The 20,153-nt window shown below is 38.6% G+C and overlaps 2 protein-coding genes across 2 annotated transcripts; one reads left to right on the top strand and one right to left on the bottom strand.

The window, feature by feature from the left end:
• Window positions 1-2,629: 2,629 nt before the first annotated feature.
• On the bottom strand, window positions 2,630-9,181 carry LOC132860410 (zinc finger matrin-type protein 2-like). The gene is made up of 6 exons (XM_060891596.1): window positions 9,167-9,181; window positions 5,823-5,913; window positions 5,127-5,250; window positions 4,345-4,418; window positions 4,114-4,256; window positions 2,630-2,956 (listed from the first exon to the last, which is right to left on the bottom strand). The coding sequence occupies exons 1-6, from the start codon at window positions 9,179-9,181 to the stop codon at window positions 2,786-2,788; spliced, it is 618 nt and encodes a 205-aa protein (XP_060747579.1). The 3' UTR covers window positions 2,630-2,785.
• A 1,975-nt stretch (window positions 9,182-11,156) lies between these two features.
• On the top strand, window positions 11,157-19,109 carry fam53c (family with sequence similarity 53 member C). Its single transcript, XM_060890992.1, has 5 exons — window positions 11,157-11,530; window positions 15,212-15,384; window positions 15,491-15,551; window positions 15,831-16,675; window positions 17,841-19,109. The coding sequence occupies exons 3-5, from the start codon at window positions 15,545-15,547 to the stop codon at window positions 18,117-18,119; spliced, it is 1,131 nt and encodes a 376-aa protein (XP_060746975.1). The 5' UTR covers window positions 11,157-11,530; window positions 15,212-15,384; window positions 15,491-15,544; the 3' UTR covers window positions 18,120-19,109.
• Window positions 19,110-20,153: the final 1,044 nt, after the last annotated feature.

The raw sequence follows: 20,153 nt of genomic DNA on the forward strand, positions 1-20,153 counted from the left end.
CGCTACCTTGAACAAAGAGGGGAGGGTGTGACTGTGTCCAAATAATGGTTAAACAGAATAAGGGGACTGGATCCCCAAAATCCCGGTACCTGAACTTAATTATTTTTGGTGTAGCGCCTTTCATGTTTCGTCACGACTGTTAAGGTTTATTAGTTAGTGCGCGATCTCCCTCTGCTTGCCTGCTGCGTCACGTGGTTAGATTATGCTCTTGCGCGCGTTCAAAAACACTCTCACTAGTGATGGGAAGTTCGGTTCTTTTCCGCGAACCAGTTCTTTCGGACAGTTCGATTTAATGAACCAGTTCAAAAATCCAGTTCACCAGTTCTTTTACGTAATGACGTCATTCACAATGACGTAATGACGCAAATTCCATCATCCCGCTGCCGGCAGATATTAATACATTCAATTTAACACATTCGAAAAGTTCTTTGTTATCATAACTTTAGTTGAATACGTTTCTTACATTTAAGTTTTGCAACTAAAACACCCAGTACAGGCATTGATGTGCAAACGTGGATATTTTACGTGTCTTAAAGATATAAAGTTAATAAACTAATCTTCATCAATTTACAAAAAGCGGCATATAAAAATACAGACTAACCTGCACAACAGTCAATAGTAAAATTAACTGACACATATTGAGTGAACAATTGTATGATTTTTTTTTTATAAAAATGTTTAATAGCCTATGACTAGTTACTATGCATATCCCAATATATATAATTTGCTCTGAAGGTTCACGCATGCGCAGTATCAACAGCTAATCGGTTCTCAGTATGTCGGACACGTCCGAAAGAACCAGTTCTCAGTTCAGTGTACTGATGATTCGCTGTATCAGTTCAGTGATTCAAGCATGCGCAGTATCAACAGCTCATCGGTTCTCGGACGCGTCTGAAAGAAACAGTTCTCAGTTCAGTGTACTGATGATTCGCTGTATCAGTTCATCGGTTCTCGGACGCGTCCGAAACAAACAGTTCTCAGTTCAGTGTACTGATGATTCGCTGTATCAGTTCATCGGTTCTCGGACGCGTCCGAAACAAGCAGTTCTCAGTTCTGATGATTCGCTGTATTGCTTCAGTAATTCACGCATGCGCAGTATCAACAGCTCGAGCTCACAGTTCTCTCAGCACAACATGTCTCAGTTCAGTGTACAGGAGTTACATATACTCCGGGATATTAGTTTATTTAGAGTCGGACCAACTGTCAGGCATGACCGAAAGTGAGTAACTTTCGTCTTGACTCAAGACGCGAACTGTTTAGAACGAATCAGTCCGATTTGGTGAACCGGTTCATCCAGTTCACTAAAAAGAACTGGTTCAAAAGAACGATTCGTTCACGAACTGGCCATCACTAACTCTCACTCAGTCATTTTCTACGGCTTATCCGAACTACCTCGGGTCACGGGGAGCCTCAGACGTCATTGGGCATCAAGGCAGGACACCCTGGACGGAGTGCCAATCCATCGCAGGGCACACACACACACTCTCACTCACGCAATCAAAATTTTTTAATATTTGTCAAGCAAGTCTAGTTTGTCATCCAGCAAGCATTTGTCAAGTGAAAAATGAGAATGCAACTGATAAATAAAAAAAACAATTTTGGTTCTTAATATGCAATATAGGGGCACGGTGGCTTAGTGGTTAGCACGTTCGCCTCACACCTCCAGGGTCGGGGTTCGATTCCCGCCTCCACCTTGTCTGTGTGGAGTTTGCATGTTCTCCCCATGCCTCGGGGGTTTCCTCCGGGTACTCCGGTTTCCTCCCAGGGTCCAAAGACATGCATGGTAGGTTGATTGGCATCTCTGGAAAATTGTCCCTAGTGTGTGATTGCGTGAGTGAATGAGAGTGTGTGTGTGCCCTGCGATGGGTTGGCACTCCGTCCAGGGTGTATCCTGCCTTGATGCCCAATGATGCCTGAGATAGGCACAGGCTCCCCGTGACCCGAGGTAGTTCGGATAAGCGGTAGAAAATGAATGAATGAACGAATGTCTCCCTACGCTTTAAGGGCCTGTCACAGGAACTAGCTAATATTGTAAAACTGTGAGCTGGCTGATAGCATCTTGGTGAGCTGGGACCAATTTTTGAGGAGTTATTTACATAAATCATTTCATATCTGTGTTTGATTGTTGTGTAAATCCTTTACTGACCTATTTTTATAATAAATCCTTTTTGGGCCCGTGCTCTCTAGAAGTGTTCCTCTTTCAAACTAATTTTGAAGGAGTGGCCCAGTATTACACATGGAAGCAAATAATGATGACTTAATGTGTTGTAATAACCATTATTTTAAACATGAAATCTGATAGCAATTAAATATTTATTCAAATACCAAGGTTAAAAGGTTTTTAATGTAAAATGAAAAAAAGGTGTCAACAAACATTCAAATCTTAAAAGAGGACCAAAAGCAGAGGGGGGAAAAATCAAGTACGTTTTATCCTTTAGCACCTACACACTTTACCTCATGTCAGTGAGATTCATTAGTAGATCAATTTAATATTGCTTTAGTTTACTGTGTAACTCCAAATCTATAGTAGAGACTGGACAAATGAATGTAATACCAAATCACCAGACTTAGGCAAGTACTAAAATGTCAAATAACCAAGGATGGCAAAATAAGTGGATTAGTTGTTGGCTTTGAATTTGAATCCACTTATTTTACCATCCTTGGTTATTGTTGGCTTTGAATTTTCTCATTGTATTCTCATTGTGCATTTGGAAAAAATCAGACCAGTCCTCACGCTAAACAGAGCAGTAAGGCCCCAGAATTGGTACATGCAACACATTAATATTCAATGGGGCTTTTTGGAGGAACTGAATTTTGAGAATCCCATTACAGCAACCACTTCCTCATCTGCTTCAAAATAAAGGTGGTCTTCTGCTATTTGTTTCCTCTCTTTTTCTCTTCTTCTCTTCATATATTCTTTTCGCTTCTCCCTTTTGTACACTTTTGCCTTTTCCTCCTGAAAACATACACGAACAACAATCCCATTTTAAAATATTATGCACAGAAAAACTACAGTATTATAGAACAACAGAATGAAATACATTCGTTATATCATTCTCATGATTATATAATAGAAGTGATTAAAGTAGCACTCTTGATTTTCGCTCATCATTAATTCTTCAGTGCACGGTGTTTGATTAGATTAAGGTTTAGATCTTTAGAAATTATGCTTTTATATAGAGGGAAGAACTGTTGTGTCTCTAAGAATTAGTCAGCGTAGCTAAAAATAAACACATTTGTCCTTCCCCATTTCTGCAAATTAAAAAATCCAATTAAGCATTTCTCAAAATGGTCTTTCTGGGAAGTGTGATCATTATTTACTCAGTCCCTAAATATAATTTGGCTGTCTATCAAATATTGCCCAGTGCGTAATAAAGTAATAGTGAAGACCTTTCTCTTCATTGTAAACGTAGATGAACACTGATGAAAGAGTCTCTGTCCTCATCCAGAGCGACATAAAAAAGTGCTTTTAAGTTTCTATTATTGAATACATTAACTCTGGGTCACTGGGTTACAGACTTAAGATACCATGAGACAGTTTCATGTCAATACTAACATGAAACATCAGAACTGAGGGGAAAAAAAACGCATAACCAACATAGAACAGCCAGACGCTGTACTAAAAAATAACCAGCAGGTGTTCCTACTGCCTCCTTTTATTGTATTGCTTAGCGGCATGTGGCACAACTAGCAGGAGATTTCTTGCAGCTAAAATGAAACATCATGGAGGGAAATTTGGTGTTTGTGTATAAAATTCAGCAGTGTACTGTATATATGCATTATATCATATGAGATGAAGGAGAAGCCATGTATGTTGTTTAAGTGCACGCTACTGTCGTAACTTCCATTGGTAGTTGCTGCAAGAAATCACTCCATATTTGCATAAAGTTAAACTTTTCTCAACATTGTCATGTTCACATCCATATCTTGCTATCTAGGGGCTTTCACTCATGTCGCGAGATCTTTGTGTCTCTTTGTCACAGCTATATCTATACATAGCATTACAGTTACAAACTTACTATGATGTGATTTTCTCGTAGCTCAGAACGTTTCCTTCTTAAACCAAACCAACAACCCTCCTGATGTGAGAATAAGCTTGATCCCATAACCCACCTCTTCTTGCAATTCCTTCATTCGCTCTTCAAAATCTTTCTTTTTTTTTTCTTCCAGTTTCTTTTTGTTCACCTCAAAACGTTTTTTAACCTGGTCCAACGTGGAGCGTTCCACTCTCATTGACATTCCCAGGTTCCTCTGGTCTGTACAAGAAGAAAGAAGCGAACTTTAATGTGTGTTACCTACTGCATATGGTAAATAAAAAAAATTGTAATAAAAGTGAATACTCACGCTTCCTGCCATTGATATGATCCAGAAAGTTGATGGAGTCTTTCACAACACAATCACAAACGTTGCAGTAGTGCCTAAAGGGAAAAAGTACAGCATCATTTATGAGACGTACTAATGAAACATAAAAAGTAAAGTTACAGAGTGAGCCCTGTCCACAGAGAGGGTTATGGTGAGAGGCTGTTTAATATCAGCCTCTGTGTAAACAGATCACAAGAGAACAGGGTGTGAATGGGACGCAACTTGTGATCCGATCACTCAACTTGCTGAAGTAGTGTAAAACCCAAATGGCCAAATTTGGCAGCCTTGTAAAACGGCATCGAAGCCACTAATGTGTTACTAGGGTTGATGTTTTTGTTAGAATTGAATTTTAAAAAGTGTCCGATCAGTGTGTTGATCCGATTAGAAGGTTCATTTGTTTTTCTGTCACCACTCTGTGGTATAAATGACTTCGGTCTCAATATAAACATGTTCTCAACATTGCTAGACACGTTACTACATCAACGTGGGATGTTTGTAAATTAATTGTTTTAGTCATTATTACAGCTATTCTAATTTATGATGTCAAATTCATCACCTTTAAGAAAATGTATTAATACTGCATGATGTCACAGTTTACAATCATGGTCTTTGATGAAATGATGCACAGGATTTGGAAAGGGGCCGATTTTGTTCAGAAAGCATGCAAATAAATTTCCTGACATGAACTTGAAAAATGATGAGTAGACAAATGTGAAAAAGGACATGTAGGCCTTCTGCAGATATCTGTTTCATCAGTGACCTACCCTCCCATCTCAGCCTGTGGTGTGGTCTTTGTGATGAAGCTGGTCCTTCCAACCTTAGACTCCAAATCCACCTCGTAGTCTCTGTGCTGGAGGAGCGCTAGTTTGACCTGTGGTACGGGTTTGCCTAGAGAAGTGAATACAGAAATAAATGAATCAATTAAACACAAACTCAGTGGCAACTTTATTAGTGTCATGACCATCACTGAAATCACAAGATCTAAACTGATTGTTCTGAGTTTTGTCATTAGTCTTGCCAAGGAATGAAGTTATTCTGTCAACAATTGATGTTGTAATATACTTCAAGTCAATTTCACCTGGAAAAAAACAGGTTTTATTATTTGCTGAAATTAAAAATGGTCAAAATTGTTTCAAAACAATGTCCTGGCTTTGAAATATACCAGCCTGTAATAATTCATCAACATTTGTGCCTCTATAGTGAAAATAATTCAAAATTTCTGTTTTGTTTTTGTTGTTTTTTTTTAAAAATTAGGCATTTTTGTATATAAATGAGGTTTATTATACCAAATATTACAAAACATTGTGCAAAATATATGTTGGAAACAAGTTAGACTAAAAAGGTGAAAAAAATGGCTATCATATATACTTCATTTTTTATAAGCAGTCAAAACAGACAAGGTCAGCTTGACTCGGCGCTCCTAAATTGTATAGAAAAGCATGAGAGGACAATGTACTCACCATTTTTTTTCTCTCTTTCCTCTGTGATTCGCTTTTGAGCCAATTGTTCATACTCATCCTTGTCCCACTTGCGCTGAAAATCATTCTGTGCCTATTAAAAACATGAAAAAGTTTCTTTTCAGTTCAGACTTTTTTATAGAATTATACATAGGATTATACATATTGTTGTGAGACCCTGGTAGGTACAGGATGGAGTTACAGGAAACTAGGCTCCAATACTGGTTATCAGCCAATAAACCTAAATAAATGTAAAGATACACCACAACCAATTATTAATTTATCCGTCAGAAGACAGACAGAAATAGATAGTACAAAGAGAAGGAATTACTTCAATATTTGTAACCTATAAATCCCAAACATTTCTGATTAAAAAAACTATTTTTATATCATAACTCATTAAAAGAAATAAGCAAGTAACGTGATTCCTTTCAAGTGAAAAATGCGAATGCAATTGATAAATAAAAAAAAAACAGTTTTGGTTTTTAATATGCAATATATGAATCAATGTGTCACTGCGAACTGGCTCGGAATCGAAACTGAATCGAATTGGTCAGACCCATAATGTCTATGAAAACGATTAGATAAATAAACAATACTGAATATTGTTCTCAAAAGAAATGTGAACATACAAACAGTCTAATGCATAAATATTAACAAAAGAATCATGTGATTCAAAGCCCTAGTAAGGAATCAGGGGACACAGTGTTCTGTATTAATACAGCTCCCGGCCCAGACGGGGTCTCCCCCTCCTGTCTCAAAGCATGTGCTGACCAACTGGCTCCTATCTTTACCCATATCTACAACAGATCACTGGAGCTGTGTGAAGTCCCCTCCTGCTTTAAACTCTCCACAATCATCCCGGTCCCCAAGAAACCCTCTATCACTGGACTGAATGACTACAGGCCTGTCTCTCTGACATCTGTCGTCATGAAGACCTTTGAACAGCTGGTATTGGCCCACCTAAAGACTGAAACAGAACAGATGCTGGATCCTCTACAGTTTGCCTACCGTGCAAACAGATCAGGGGACGACACAGTCAACATTGTGGACTGCACTACATTCTGAAACACCTGGACTGCCCAGGGACATACGCCCGGATTCTCTTTGTCGACTTCAGTTTGGCTTTTAATACAATAATTCCAGAAATTCTCCACTCCAAACTCCTAAGGCTCACTATACCCCCTTCCATCTGTCAGTGGATCACCAGCTTCCTGACAGGCAGGAAACAACAGGTGAGACTGGCAAATGCATGGCTTGCATGCATTTGACCTAAGGCAGGGTTTGCTTGAGCAAATGAACACTGACCTTGGTGAAGTAGGAAAAGAAAGAAGGCAAGGTAGGCTGAAAACTCTGACCCCAACATTTCTGTACTTGCTCAACCCAGTGAGGGCTCAACCAATGGATTCTTGAAACCTCTCATGTCTCAAGTAATTGGAACAAGATTTGAGCTTTTGTAACTTTCAAGCAGTGTCTTGGACATGTTTTTTACCTTCCTCTTTTGTTTTCTTTTTTCTGTGCAGCCTGAATTAATAAGCCAGCAAAGCCCATCTTCCCGAACTGGGCTACACATTTAATAGTCACTTAACTGCTGAGGAGAATGTTTTGGGATGGTTGAGGTTTCTCCTGGAGACTGACAACACGTGCAGTGAAACTGCCTTGCAGAGTGAACAGCCACTCTGGAGATTTTACTGACTTACCATGATGGCTTTCTCAATGGTTCTTTGGAGAAATAAAGGCTCTTAGCTCCCAGAAGTTGTTTTACTTGTCCCCATCACTGGTTGGTCAGTGCCAATGAACTTTTAAGAATGTGTAAACCTAATACAAATATCAAGTTCCTTTATGTTGTTAAGTTCCATTGAGCTGCAAGATCCTCAGTATATCCATTGTTGGATATAATGCATGAATACAGATCTGTATTCATGCATTAAAAATGTTCTTTTCTGTACATGTTTTTTCCCTCTATTTTTATTCTAATTCTACTCTTATAATTATGCTCTTAAAAATGAGAATTTTACTGCATGTAAAGACTGTGCTTTTAAATTTAACCAACAAAATTCTAATTAGAGAATAACTATAGTTTTCAAAAGATGTCACTTCTTACCTGGTGATGTTGCACTATTGATTCTGTTTGCTGAGAAAGTGTTAAATCTTCTATAATATCCAAAAAATGTCTCAATTTTACTAAATTTAAGCTCCTAACACTGAGACAGCTTGGCCTGTGTTGATTAGACAGCTGGAACAGCTGGAACCAAATTCCTTGTGTGTTCTGATTCTGATTCTGTGTTGATTAATTTCCTTTTACAGCACGCCCTCAAATGGTTTGTTCCGTAAAAACACTCTATTCACTTTATGACTCTATTCACTTTTAAATAAAAACATTTTTATACACGTGTGTTCTGATTCTGTAAATGTTTCTAATGTTAGTTTTGTTAATCTTTTATTTATTTATTTATTTATTTATTTATTTATTTTGGAACTCATGCCACGTATAAAAGGAACATGCTTAGCTGGTCAATAACAGTAACATTTCATGGATGCAGTTATGCAGTGAGCTGAATGATTAAACTTGTGTTGTGTGGTTGCAGTACAGTAAACCAGTGTAAACATAAGAACGTAAAGGAACTTGATATTTGTATTAAGTTGCATTGAGCTGCAAGATCCTCAGTATATCCACTGATGGATATAATGCATGAATAGAGCTCTGCTACCAAGCTGTGTTCATATATTATACACTCCCTGACAAAAGTCTTGTCGCCTATGCAAGTTGTAGGACCAACAAATAACTTGTCTTCTAGTTGATCATTTGGAATCAGAAGTGGCTTATATGAAAGGCAAAGGCCTCTAGATTATGATTATTTTACCAAAATAAAATCTTAACATACCTTGATTTTTATTTATTTAATTAGGACAGAAAGGTCAGACTTTGTTTGGACAAAAGTCTTGTCACATCTAGTCACATCCAGTTATTATCTGTTGTTCCTACAACTTGGATTGGCGATAAGACTTATGTCAGGAGTGTATTTGTATATTTTGTACAAGGGGTTTTCCTCTATTTTTATTCTAATTCTACTCTTCTAATTCTACTCTTAAAAAACTAGAATTTTACTGCATGTAAAGACTGGTTTTAAATTTAACCAACAAAATTCTAATTAGAAAATATCCAATATAAAAATGTTGTATTCTGTACATGTTTTTTCTCCTCTGTTTTTATTCTAATTCTACTCTTATAATTGTACTCTTAAAAAACTAGAATTTTACTGCATGTAAAGACTGTGCTTTTAAATTTAACCAACAAAATTCTAATTAGAGAATAACTATAGTTTTCAAAAGATGTCACTTCTTACCTGGTGATGTTGCATTATTGATTCTGTTTGCTGAGAAAGTGTTAAATCTTCTATAATATCCAAAAAATGTCTCAATTTTACTAAATTTAAGCTCCTAACACTGAGACAGCTTGGCCTGTGTTGATTAGACAGCTAGAACAGCTGGATCCAAATTCCTTGTGTGTTCTGATTCTGATTCTGTGTTGATTAATTTCCTTTTACAGCACGCCCTCAAATGGTTTGTTCCGTAAAAACACTCTATTCACTTTATGACTCTATTCACTTTTAAATAAAAACATTTTTATACACGTGTGTTCTGATTCTGTAAATGTTTCTAATGTTAGTTTTGTTAATCTTTTATTTATTTATTTATTTATTTATTTATTTATTTTGGAACTCATGCCACGTATAAAAGGAACATGCTTAGCTGGTCAATAACAGTAACATTTCATGGATGCAGTTATGCAGTGAGCTGAATGATTAAACTTGTGTTGTGTGGTTGCAGTACAGTAAACCAGTGTAAACATAAGAACGTAAAGGAACTTGATATTTGTATTAAGTTGCATTGAGCTGCAAGATCCTCAGTATATCCACTGATGGATATAATGCATGAATAGAGCTCTGCTACCAAGCTGTGTTCATATATTATACACTCCCTGACAAAAGTCTTGTCGCCTATCCAAGTTGTAGGACCAACAAATAACTTGTCTTCTAGTTGATCATTTGGAATCAGAAGTGGCTTATATGAAAGGCAAAGGCCTCTAGATTACGATTATTTTACCAAAATAAAATCTTAACATACCTTGATTTTTATTTATTTAATTAGGACAGAAAGGTCAGACTTTGTTTGGACAAAAGTCTTGTCACATCTAGTCACATCCAGTTATTATCTGTTGTTCCTACAACTTGGATTGGCGACAAGACTTATGTCAGGAGTGTATTTGTATATTTTGTACAAGGGGTTTTCCTCTATTTTTATTCTAATTCTACTCTTCTAATTCTACTCTTAAAAAACTAGAATTTTACTGCATGTAAAGACTGGTTTTAAATTTAACCAACAAAATTCTAATTAGAAAATATCCAATATAAAAATGTTGTATTCTGTACATGTTTTTTCTCCTCTGTTTTTATTCTAATTCTACTCTTATAATTGTACTCTTAAAAAACTAGAATTTTACTGCATGTAAAGACTGTGCTTTTAAATTTAACCAACAAAATTCTAATTAGAGAATAACTATAGTTTTCAAAAGATGTCACTTCTTACCTGGTGATGTTGCATTATTGATTCTGTTTGCTGAGAAAGTGTTAAATCTTCTATAATATCCAAAAAATGTCTCAATTTTACTAAATTTAAACTCCTAACACTGAGACAGCTTGGCCTGTGTTGAAAAGACAGCTGGAACAGCTGGAGCCAAATTCCTTGTGTGTTCTGATTCTGATTCTGTGTTGATTAATTTCCTTTTACAGCACGCCCTCAAGTGGTTTGTTCCTTAAATACACTGTATTCACTTTATGACTATTCACTTTTAAATAAAAACATTTTTATACACGTCAGAGCCGATCGGCCCTATACGCTCATTACGCAAGTTGCGTAGGGCCCCGCAAATTACGCAAGGCCCCGCCTCCCCCTGCCTCATTTTACAGCGCGTGTTAATGTTTACTGTGTAGATGACAATATGAAGCGGAGCTATCCATCTGAAATGCGAGAACGGCAATCAGGTAAACCTGTGTTCTCTTCAAGTTTGATGTCAGCAAGAGCAAATAATAGTAAAGTTAAGTTGATGTGATTCTGTCTCTAGTCTCTATCTGACTAGCTAAATTAGCTGTGCAGTGCTGCCAGTGCAAGTGTGAATGTGTGGCAAATGGTTTACATGGCTCACGGGTCAGGTAGGAGGGCCCCTTAGCAGAATTTTGCTTAGGGCCCCAGGGAGGTCACGATCGGCTCTGCACGTGCTAATAACATCACTGTGTTCAGCAGCCGAAATGGATGACATGTGCAAGCGCGCGTTCGCTTTGCGCGGCCGCGCGCTCCAGCGGGGGCGGGGAGGGGGGTAGCTCGCCTCTGCGGATACACACTAGTGAATTTCTACAACCGTTTCTCTCAGTTTTACTAGCAGTGACAAAACGGACAAATGTCGAAATCCGAGTCGCAAATCTTTATAATCCCTCAGTCGTTTCTATCGGTCATTAGTGTTGAATCCTGGACGTTATTATAGAGGTTTGTGTGCATAAAGAGGACGGCTATTCACAATAGCTCACTAACGGCACTGGTTAGCTAGCGAAGCTGTTGTGTCTGAATCGGTTGAGCTCATGCTAGCAATAATACACCGTATTTATCCGTCTGGCCTGATAAAACATGTCAATATATCCTAGAATGCTCGCAAGGTAAGTCAGAGAAAAGAAATAACGTCCATAAAATCGTCTATAATGCGTGTGTTATCGTGTGTGGTGTCAATTAACCGCTTTCATACACAATACAGATGCATGTTGTTGTTTTTGTTATTGTTTTAGCTTAAGAAATTGCTAATGCTCATTTTTTGCACTCGGAGGTGATTGTTAATGATTATACGTAGCTGTTATACGTATAGGATGTGATTAAAGCGTTGTTTATTTAGGAGACACGTTTGCTTCGCCTGATAACTAGCAGGCTCTGAATGGCTGGACTGATTCAGGGCCTGTGCTTGTGAGCGCTGCTGCTGCTTTCTAGGCAGTCAGATAAACCTAATGCTCATCCCTTATTCTGCTCAGATTCACCAGCTAAAATGACTTCATACCTTGCGTGTCATTTCTAGATCATTTGTGTATCTTACTTAGCTATTTGTTCGTATATCATATAGCCATAAACCTAGCATCCCGATATACTGTATATATCGATATGTACATACTGTGATGTCAGCCATGTTTATTGCCATCCTAATAGGCAGCTTGTGAATCTGTGGTGTTTATGTGACGATATCACACGGATCTGGACGAAAGGGTTATGTTGCTTTTGATAGAATTGCTTTGTTAGACTAACATCATAAATGACTTGTTGTCTTGTTATATTAATGATGCTTTACTCGTTTTTGCAGCACAAACATGACATGGCTTTGACCGCAGTATTGTCTTTAGCTAGCTAAATGAATCAGTGCAATGCTAAGATACACATGTGAGAGGAATGCAACAGCAAACACGTCTTTAAGCCTTTTTTTTGTTTTTAAATGTCATTTGAAAAATGAACGACAGGGTGTTATTTTTTTTTCTAGACGGTTTATCAAGATGACTGTCTAGGCAGGCTGCCATTTGACTGGGTTTTTTCTACATCTCCGTCACTTCCGGTTCATTAGCAGTTAATTATAGGCTTTGGTCTGTTTTTTTTTTTTTTTGTTTGTTTGTTTTGAGATATAAAAATTAGGAAAATAATGAGATGCGCTGTATTAGGTGTTGTATATGACTTGGTATCAAGATATTTCAAGTCACTCAGATCTAGTAGTTTCTATACATTTGGCTCTGTGGCTATTTTTAGACAGGAAACTACTTTAGAACTTGAGACAAAACAGAAACATAACAACTCTTATGTTCAGATTTTTGCTCCATAATATGAAGGCAGATGTGGTTAGCCTAGTAGTTAAGGTGTTGGACTACTGAACAGAAGGTCATGGGTTCAAATCCCAGGTTCACTGCTGGGCCCCTTATCAAGGCCCTTAACCCTCAATTGCTCAGTTGTATGAATTGAAATAAATTGTAAGTCACTCTGGATAAGGGCATCTGCTAAATGACAGAAATGTAAATGTAATATGTGGTTTCAAATCAGGATTTCTGGACATGTGACTTGTCCTGCCTCGTTAGGATGGGTTTCACATCATCTTCCCCTCTAACATTTAGTCTGAGGCCATTCTAAACACTGGAATGCGATTAAAGACGTGTACATAAGGTACAGAAGTCTCAATGTTATCTAGAGGTTGAAAGGAAATGGCATCAGGGTCTTCAAAAGAGCAAAAACTCAACCTGCAGACATCTTTGATATTCTTACACTCATCCAAACATCCTGTTCAGGTGCAGAAAACATTCAAACGTTTATTTGATAGTCTTATCAAGAGCATTTTTCATAGGAGGGGTGTTAAGGTTTAAAACGTTATACACTGTGATAACCTATAATGATCTACAAAATTTAATGGAATATGAAATTTCATACAAAAGTTACTTTACTCACAATTATATATAAAAAACAAAAACATCCTATCCCTTACTTGCTTTTCTTTATCGACGGATACTTTTACAAAAAAACAACTACTGCAGTAGTTACTGTGAGGAAACGTATTGTGCTGGAGAAAATCTAACAGTGTGCAGAATTGCTTCGCCAAAAAGTACATTTTGTTTTGATTTGGTCAGTAATCCCATTGTCTGTGTGTTTGACCACCATGGAGGATAAAGTCATGAGCTTGGAGAGTTATGTGACATGTCCAATCCAACAGTAGTAGATTATGCAGAAAAGAAACTGCGGCATGATTCAGGATGAGCACCGGAGCAACTAACTTGGTCAGGTTAACAAAAAACAGACCGTAATGGAAATGTATTTTCATTGGTATTTGGTGAAGTAACAGTCGGATCATACACCATAATGAACTGTGACATAACACGAACCCTATTTAACAGTACCAGACAGTGCTCTTTATACTAGGATCAAAAGTGTGTAAACTGCTAAAATGGCAACCATGAACTCGGTTATGAATAATAGAGAAAGCATAATGACTAATTTAATCACGTGTTCCACTCACTTCAAAGGAATCACCATAAATGTGTGTACAAATACAAAATAGCTTTGGCTTTAGTGGGCCTGGGATAGTCTAGAGCTGCACCGAAGACTTTTGAGAACTGTGGAAACTCCTAGCACCAAATGTAGTGTAGGCCTGTCTCGTCCATCGTGTCTGTTGTCTGTGCTAAATATATTCAGAAGCATGACTAGCCTTTATATAAAAATAATCCATGATGGAGATATCAGAACACATTTAACCATTTGAGTACTTTTTTTTTCCCCAAAGTAAGACGATTGTGTTTGATACTTAACATAACTTTTTTTTCGTAAGTATTCACTAAATTTGAGATTTTATTTTATTTTATTTTGCACTACTGTTAATTGTTTTTAAAAAAATCCCCAACCCCTGTTTGATTATTACTGCTAGATCTTTTTCCTGATCTTTTGCTTTTCGATGCTTTTTAGTTATGTTCTAGAGCAAACTCTTGGGCCTTTAATTGCACACAGGTAAATTCTGTCAAACTGATTATGACATCAGTTGGAAACTGATGGAAACAGGTGAATATTTATGCAATCTACTTGTATTCATAACATTTATGTTTCATAATGACATGTCTGGATCACATGGAGAGTAATTCACAGTATGTAAGGTCTACAGTGTTGTCCTATCCTATATAATTAGTGTATACAGGACACACTGAGCACACCACATCATGCTTAGTGTGCTGTAATGGGATGGTAAACTGCCTTGTACCCTGAGTCCCTTGGGATAGTGTCTAAGATCCGTGTTAACCCTGTGTAGGATACAGATAATAGATGCGTTAATATTCTTGATGGCAAAATTGACTACAGTAAAAATAAGCGAGCTTGTTAATTTGTTATTAGGACAGGGTTAAAAAATCAGATTTACTGATTAAGGCCAGTTTAGACTCTGATTACCGCAGATTCTTATTTGTCACACTGTATGAAACAAGCCTAGTAAAAATTCTGTAACAAAAAAATTGTTTTTCAAAGTGAACTTAAGGCAATTTTTTTTGCTGCTCAGTTTTTCCCCCATTCCTTTACATTTCATTATTTCTGTGACTGTATTTGTGATTTTTGTCTATTTTTAGTACATCTGCCTAGTGGTGGCTTATAGATAAGTGTCTTAGCAAAGCACCTAAAATTTAAATAAAACCATTTCTAACACCTCCAGAACTTTTACCAGTAAAATCAGAAAATCATTCATTGTAATCCGGAATGATTTTTTGATTCATCCTGGTGTGTGTATGCCGTCCTGAGTCTAATCTGTGTCTGAGCAGTGTGTGATTCTGCCTCTCCCATTTCCCCAGGTGATCATGAAGCTGTTTCAAACTGGCTGGGCTTGAGTTCTCTGAGGAGATGCTGAAGAGAAGTCCATTGCTATGTGATTCACTCAGCTGCTCTTTGACCTCACTTTGGAGCTTCACACACACTGAGCTATGGTGATGCTAATCCACAGCTTTAGCACTAACCACAACAGCTGGTAAAGTTTGGTTTGGATCTTCTTTTAGTGCTGATATTAAATACAAAAGCACAAAGATCCTTTCTTTCTTATATAACGATGTTATTTCTTTTCATAACATTCCCAGCCTTTGCACGATCATCACAGCCATGCTGAAACCTGCTGGTCCACAGATGGATTGATGCCTGGTGAGTTTTACTAAATGTTCTTGTTAATATTTTTGTCTGTGACTCAAGTTCCATGTCTGACCACCTGTGTTAATGTAAAAACAATGCTTTGCGTGGGAAAAGCCTGATAAATCTGTAAAATCAAGACCCCATCTGTGTGAATTGAAGCTTCACTTGTTAGGCCGCTCATATTTAATGAGGCAATAAGTTTGGTGAAAGGTTTGTGTAGGTGGGATGTGAAACAACAGCACTTGTTTCTGAGGGTAAAACTGATGCAGCTTTGTTTTTTTTCTTTCACAGAAAGCAGTTATTGGCAACTCTGCCCTTCCTCAAGTTCTGGTTTGCAGGGCGTGTTGAGTTCCAGCTTCCCCCCCGGCCCTGTGCCTCTGGGACCTTCTACTTCCCACCTGCCGGAGGGGGACAACCTGAATCGTCCGCTCGCCCCGAGCACCTCTGTGACGGACCTGTCTTTTCCCGGGCCACCGCCTCCCCCCCCGCCACCCCCAAAACGCCACTGTCGTTCGCTGTCTGTGCCGGAGGACCTCTCACGCTGCCGGTACACCTGGCGGCCAAGTGCCTCCAAGGTTTGGACACCAGTGAACCGCCGATGCCACAGTGGAGGGGGCGCGGGGGGGCCGTGTCCGCTGCGTGCCCCCAGTTCCTCTCTTAATTCTTCTCTGCATTCTTCCTCGAGCCCCACTTTCTTCAGCTTGGCCCTTTCCCCAGATTCCCCGCTACCATGGAGTTTCCCCTGGGACCCGAGTGACGCAGCCGGAGGCGGTGCCTGTTGCTGCTTCTTCCCTTCCGCTTCCTCATGCTCTTCCTCTCCATCTCCTCTTCATCCTCCTCCTCCTCCACAGCGCCGCTTCTCGCTGTCTCCCGTGCTCATCCGCGAAGCTGCCGCACACTTCCTTCCTCCGCCCCAGGCACCCCTACAGCCTGCGTCCCATCCTCCGGCCGTGCCCGCCTCGCCGTCCTCCGCGTGCAGCACTCCATCTTCCGTGCGCCGTGCTCTTCCTCCTCAACTTCCACGCTGTCACTCTCAGCCATGTGACCTCCTCCTGCTCAAGCCTGGCCTAAAGCGTCGCAGGGACCCGGACAGACCATGTGCAAGGCCTGTGCTAGACTTCGCAAAAATGACACAGGTAATTTTTAATTTTCTGTGTATAAACACATTTCTTGTGATTGTGTGAGAGAGAGTTTTAAAAAGCTTTACGAAAGCTGCCATTTGAAAAAGTTTTTAATCACATTTCAACAAGTGTTTTCTAGAGGTTGTGGTGATCTGTAATAGCAGAATGCTACATAAAATTCACAAAATTATTAATAAAAATAGCTTATTAAACGTGTGTGGTGGCTTATCCTTCACAGGATGACCCACTGAGCAAGAGACACAGAGTTCAGATTTTTTCGGGCAACGTTATATACAACAAAAAGACAAGGAGTGCGCTTCGATTATGATGTTTATAGTAGTGCAGGTTGGACCACCCTAAGTAGTGAGCAAACACAGTGGCACTCTAACCTGACTCAGGCTTTAGTTTACACATGCTACATGTATTATTGTATTAGTAGAGCAAGGAATTCAAACTGGAACTCAATAACAGTGATGACTCTCCAGTGGGCAAATAAATATAAGGAACATAAAATTAATTAGACAGTTAGTCAGTTTGCTGTTAATGTACTGTAGTGTCTAGTACTGTAGTGCCTAGAAGAGCAGTTAATGTTCTGGTCAGATTGTGAGTTACAGATATAAGAGGCTGGCTTGTTTTATCCATGGAAACGTCATATTGCTTTTCATTCAATATCACAGTTGTTTCATTTGATAGTCTTTTTGTTATGCTACTCAGGATTTTGTAAGAAATTTGGGTCAAGATGTGTCACGTGACATCGTCACAACACACATTCAACCTTTTACATTTACAGTATTAGGTAGAGTGACTTATATTTTTTATCTCTTTTTTTTTATACAATTGAGCAACTGAGGGTTAAGGGCCTTGCTCGGGGGTCCATCAGTGGCAGCTTGGTGAACCTGGGATTCAAGCTCACAACATTCCAATCTGTAGTCCAACACCTTAAAACTTAACATCCCCTCAGCCAAAGCCCTCTTCGATTCATGTGCGTCAGACATGAGTACAGCCATCATAGAAAATAATTATGTATGTGTCTTCACTGGTAGGAGTTTAAAAGAAGAATCCTGTGCTTGTGATTTGTCAGTTCAAGTATTTTGAATCGAGGTCATGTCTAATTGAACTGCAGCAGACCTACTCTACTGCTTCTTAGTGTTCTTACGTACCTTTTTGTTTCCCCCATCAGACTCGAAGCACAGATCCCCTCAGCTGTTTGGACCGCGGTAGACTTGCCTGTGGAGGTGACCTCTGCATGGGCCTCGAACCTTTTTTTGGAGACTTCAGAGGGTCATGTTCACCTGCTGAAGGTTTAGGAAGGACGAGTATCGGACCACTAAGCGAAAGCGATGAAGAGGAGGAAGAGGAGGAGAGAGAAGAGGCAGACTCGTCCCGTGACGGAGGACAGCAAAGTGTTTTCGAGAGGGATTGTACAGAATTAGACATTACTCTCATTGAGGAGAATTAAAAAAAACCCCATAAAATGGATGCCCCAACTCCACCTCCCTCTTCACCCCCTCTCTTTTGCATTGCCAGCATTCAACCCATTTGTTCACCACCTGCTACACTGGCAGGCCTCTCAGGAACTCTGCTGCTCTTTCCCGAGCTGTGCAGGTGTATAAAATCTCATTGATGCATTAATGAAGACATGTTGACTAGTAGCAGTTATTACAGGTTAATGCAGTTGGTTATGGATTTTGACCCAATATCATATAACATTCCAGAATCAGTTGCAAAGATACTCTAAGGATGTGAATATTAGGCCGCTGGTGAACACTCGCTAGGAAATTTAGACGTTCTCTAAATAAAAAATCATGAAAGACAGAAGATTGAGCTTCTTGCGGTCTTTCTTTTCTTGTCTTTTTTTTTTTCTCTCAAAATGTTTTCTTAGTAGGAATAGTCTTTCGTGGATGATAGTTATGAATAACAGTGTTTTGTTCAGTTTGAATAATAATTAAAAAAAAAAAGGTCAACATGAGAGCTGTACTTTACTCTTTGGGCCTTTCTACTTCCTGAGAAAAAGTATATCTAATTCAGCATAAGCCTTAAGATGCCTTTTTTCTTTATCAAAAAGACTCTTGAAGGAAATGACTTGTGTATCTGTTGTCCTTCTTACTGTTACTTTTTTGCTGTCTCTTTTTTATCTTTTAACCTGTACAATGCATTCCTCTAAAAACTGAATACGTTGAGTGTACATTGAGTTATGCACTGTATTTGAGGCAGAAACAGAAAAAAAAAACCCCAGCCACTGAATTCTGAGGGCGCACTGAAATGCCGAACACGTCGCATTGTACAGTATTTGTTTGAAATTGACAGATTGACTGAAGATGGTACCTTGAAGGGTGGAAGGTATTTTTTTTCTGTCTTTTTCTGTTGTATGTGTAATAAGATTGAAAGTTCTGATTCAGTTTATGCATAAATAAAGTTTATTTGAAATTATTTTATAGAGAAAGTCAAATGCCAGGTGTCGAGTGTGTTCCAGATTCATTTTGTTTCTGTTTCAAATGGAAAGAAAAAAGGAATTAAAAAAAAAAAAAAAAACAACCACCTGACATGGCATTTCCTTCCCCAGTGCTGTCAGGTAAGGATTTCTTGAATATTTCATGTTTGTCAATTTAAGCCCAGGCTTTTGCTGATTGGATATAATTCAGCTCGAGTTTGTGGTTTTTGAGGTTTGTGGTTGTTGCTGTTTTCACATAATCCCACACCTTTCTGAGATTTCCTGTGTGTCCCGGTAATCCAGCATGCTCGCTGAACAGGTGACGTGAAAGATTAAGCTTCATGTACCGTACAGACGTCATCCTGGAAAATGGAGGTGTTTTATTCTGCTTGGACGTGAACAACAACTCTGACCGTTCGCTGTTATGCACTTCCATTCATCCACGTGTGCACTAGTGTACTACAGGGCACTGTGATCTGTGCATTCAACAAATATTTTCCAGGAAACCTATTTATGCATTTATGGCATTTGGTAGACACCCTTGTCCAGAGCAGCTTACATCTTTATCTCATTTTATACAGCTGAGTAATTGAGAGTTAAGGTCCTTAGGGGCGGCAGCTTGGTGGATCTGGGATTTGAACCCACAACCTTCCGATTGATAGTCTAACACCTTGGTTCTCCATTTCACACCGACTCAGCAACACTTATGAAAGAAATCTCGCACTATTTCCTATTAAGGAGAGTCTATTTTAAAAAGGTCCTGCATTTCAACTTGTATTTCAGACTTGTATTTCAAGTATCTCCTACAATTTTAGGGTTGTGGGATTCTCTGATTAAGGTGCTATTTACTATTTTATATGTAAAAATACATGTCATGTAAATCTAAAAGCAGTTAGAAAATAGCATTTGCCTATAATAAAATAAATATAAACACTAATAATATCAAATCAAAAATATACTAAAAGCATTATGTTCATTTCATGTTACGAAACAGCTTTTTTCTGTTAGTCATCCATTATATGTTCTGAAAATTGTACTTTTCAGTTTGCTTGACTCTGTTAC

Source organism: Tachysurus vachellii, chromosome 17 (genome assembly GCF_030014155.1).
Source record: "Tachysurus vachellii isolate PV-2020 chromosome 17, HZAU_Pvac_v1, whole genome shotgun sequence".
Lineage (NCBI taxonomy): Eukaryota > Metazoa > Chordata > Actinopteri > Siluriformes > Bagridae > Tachysurus > Tachysurus vachellii.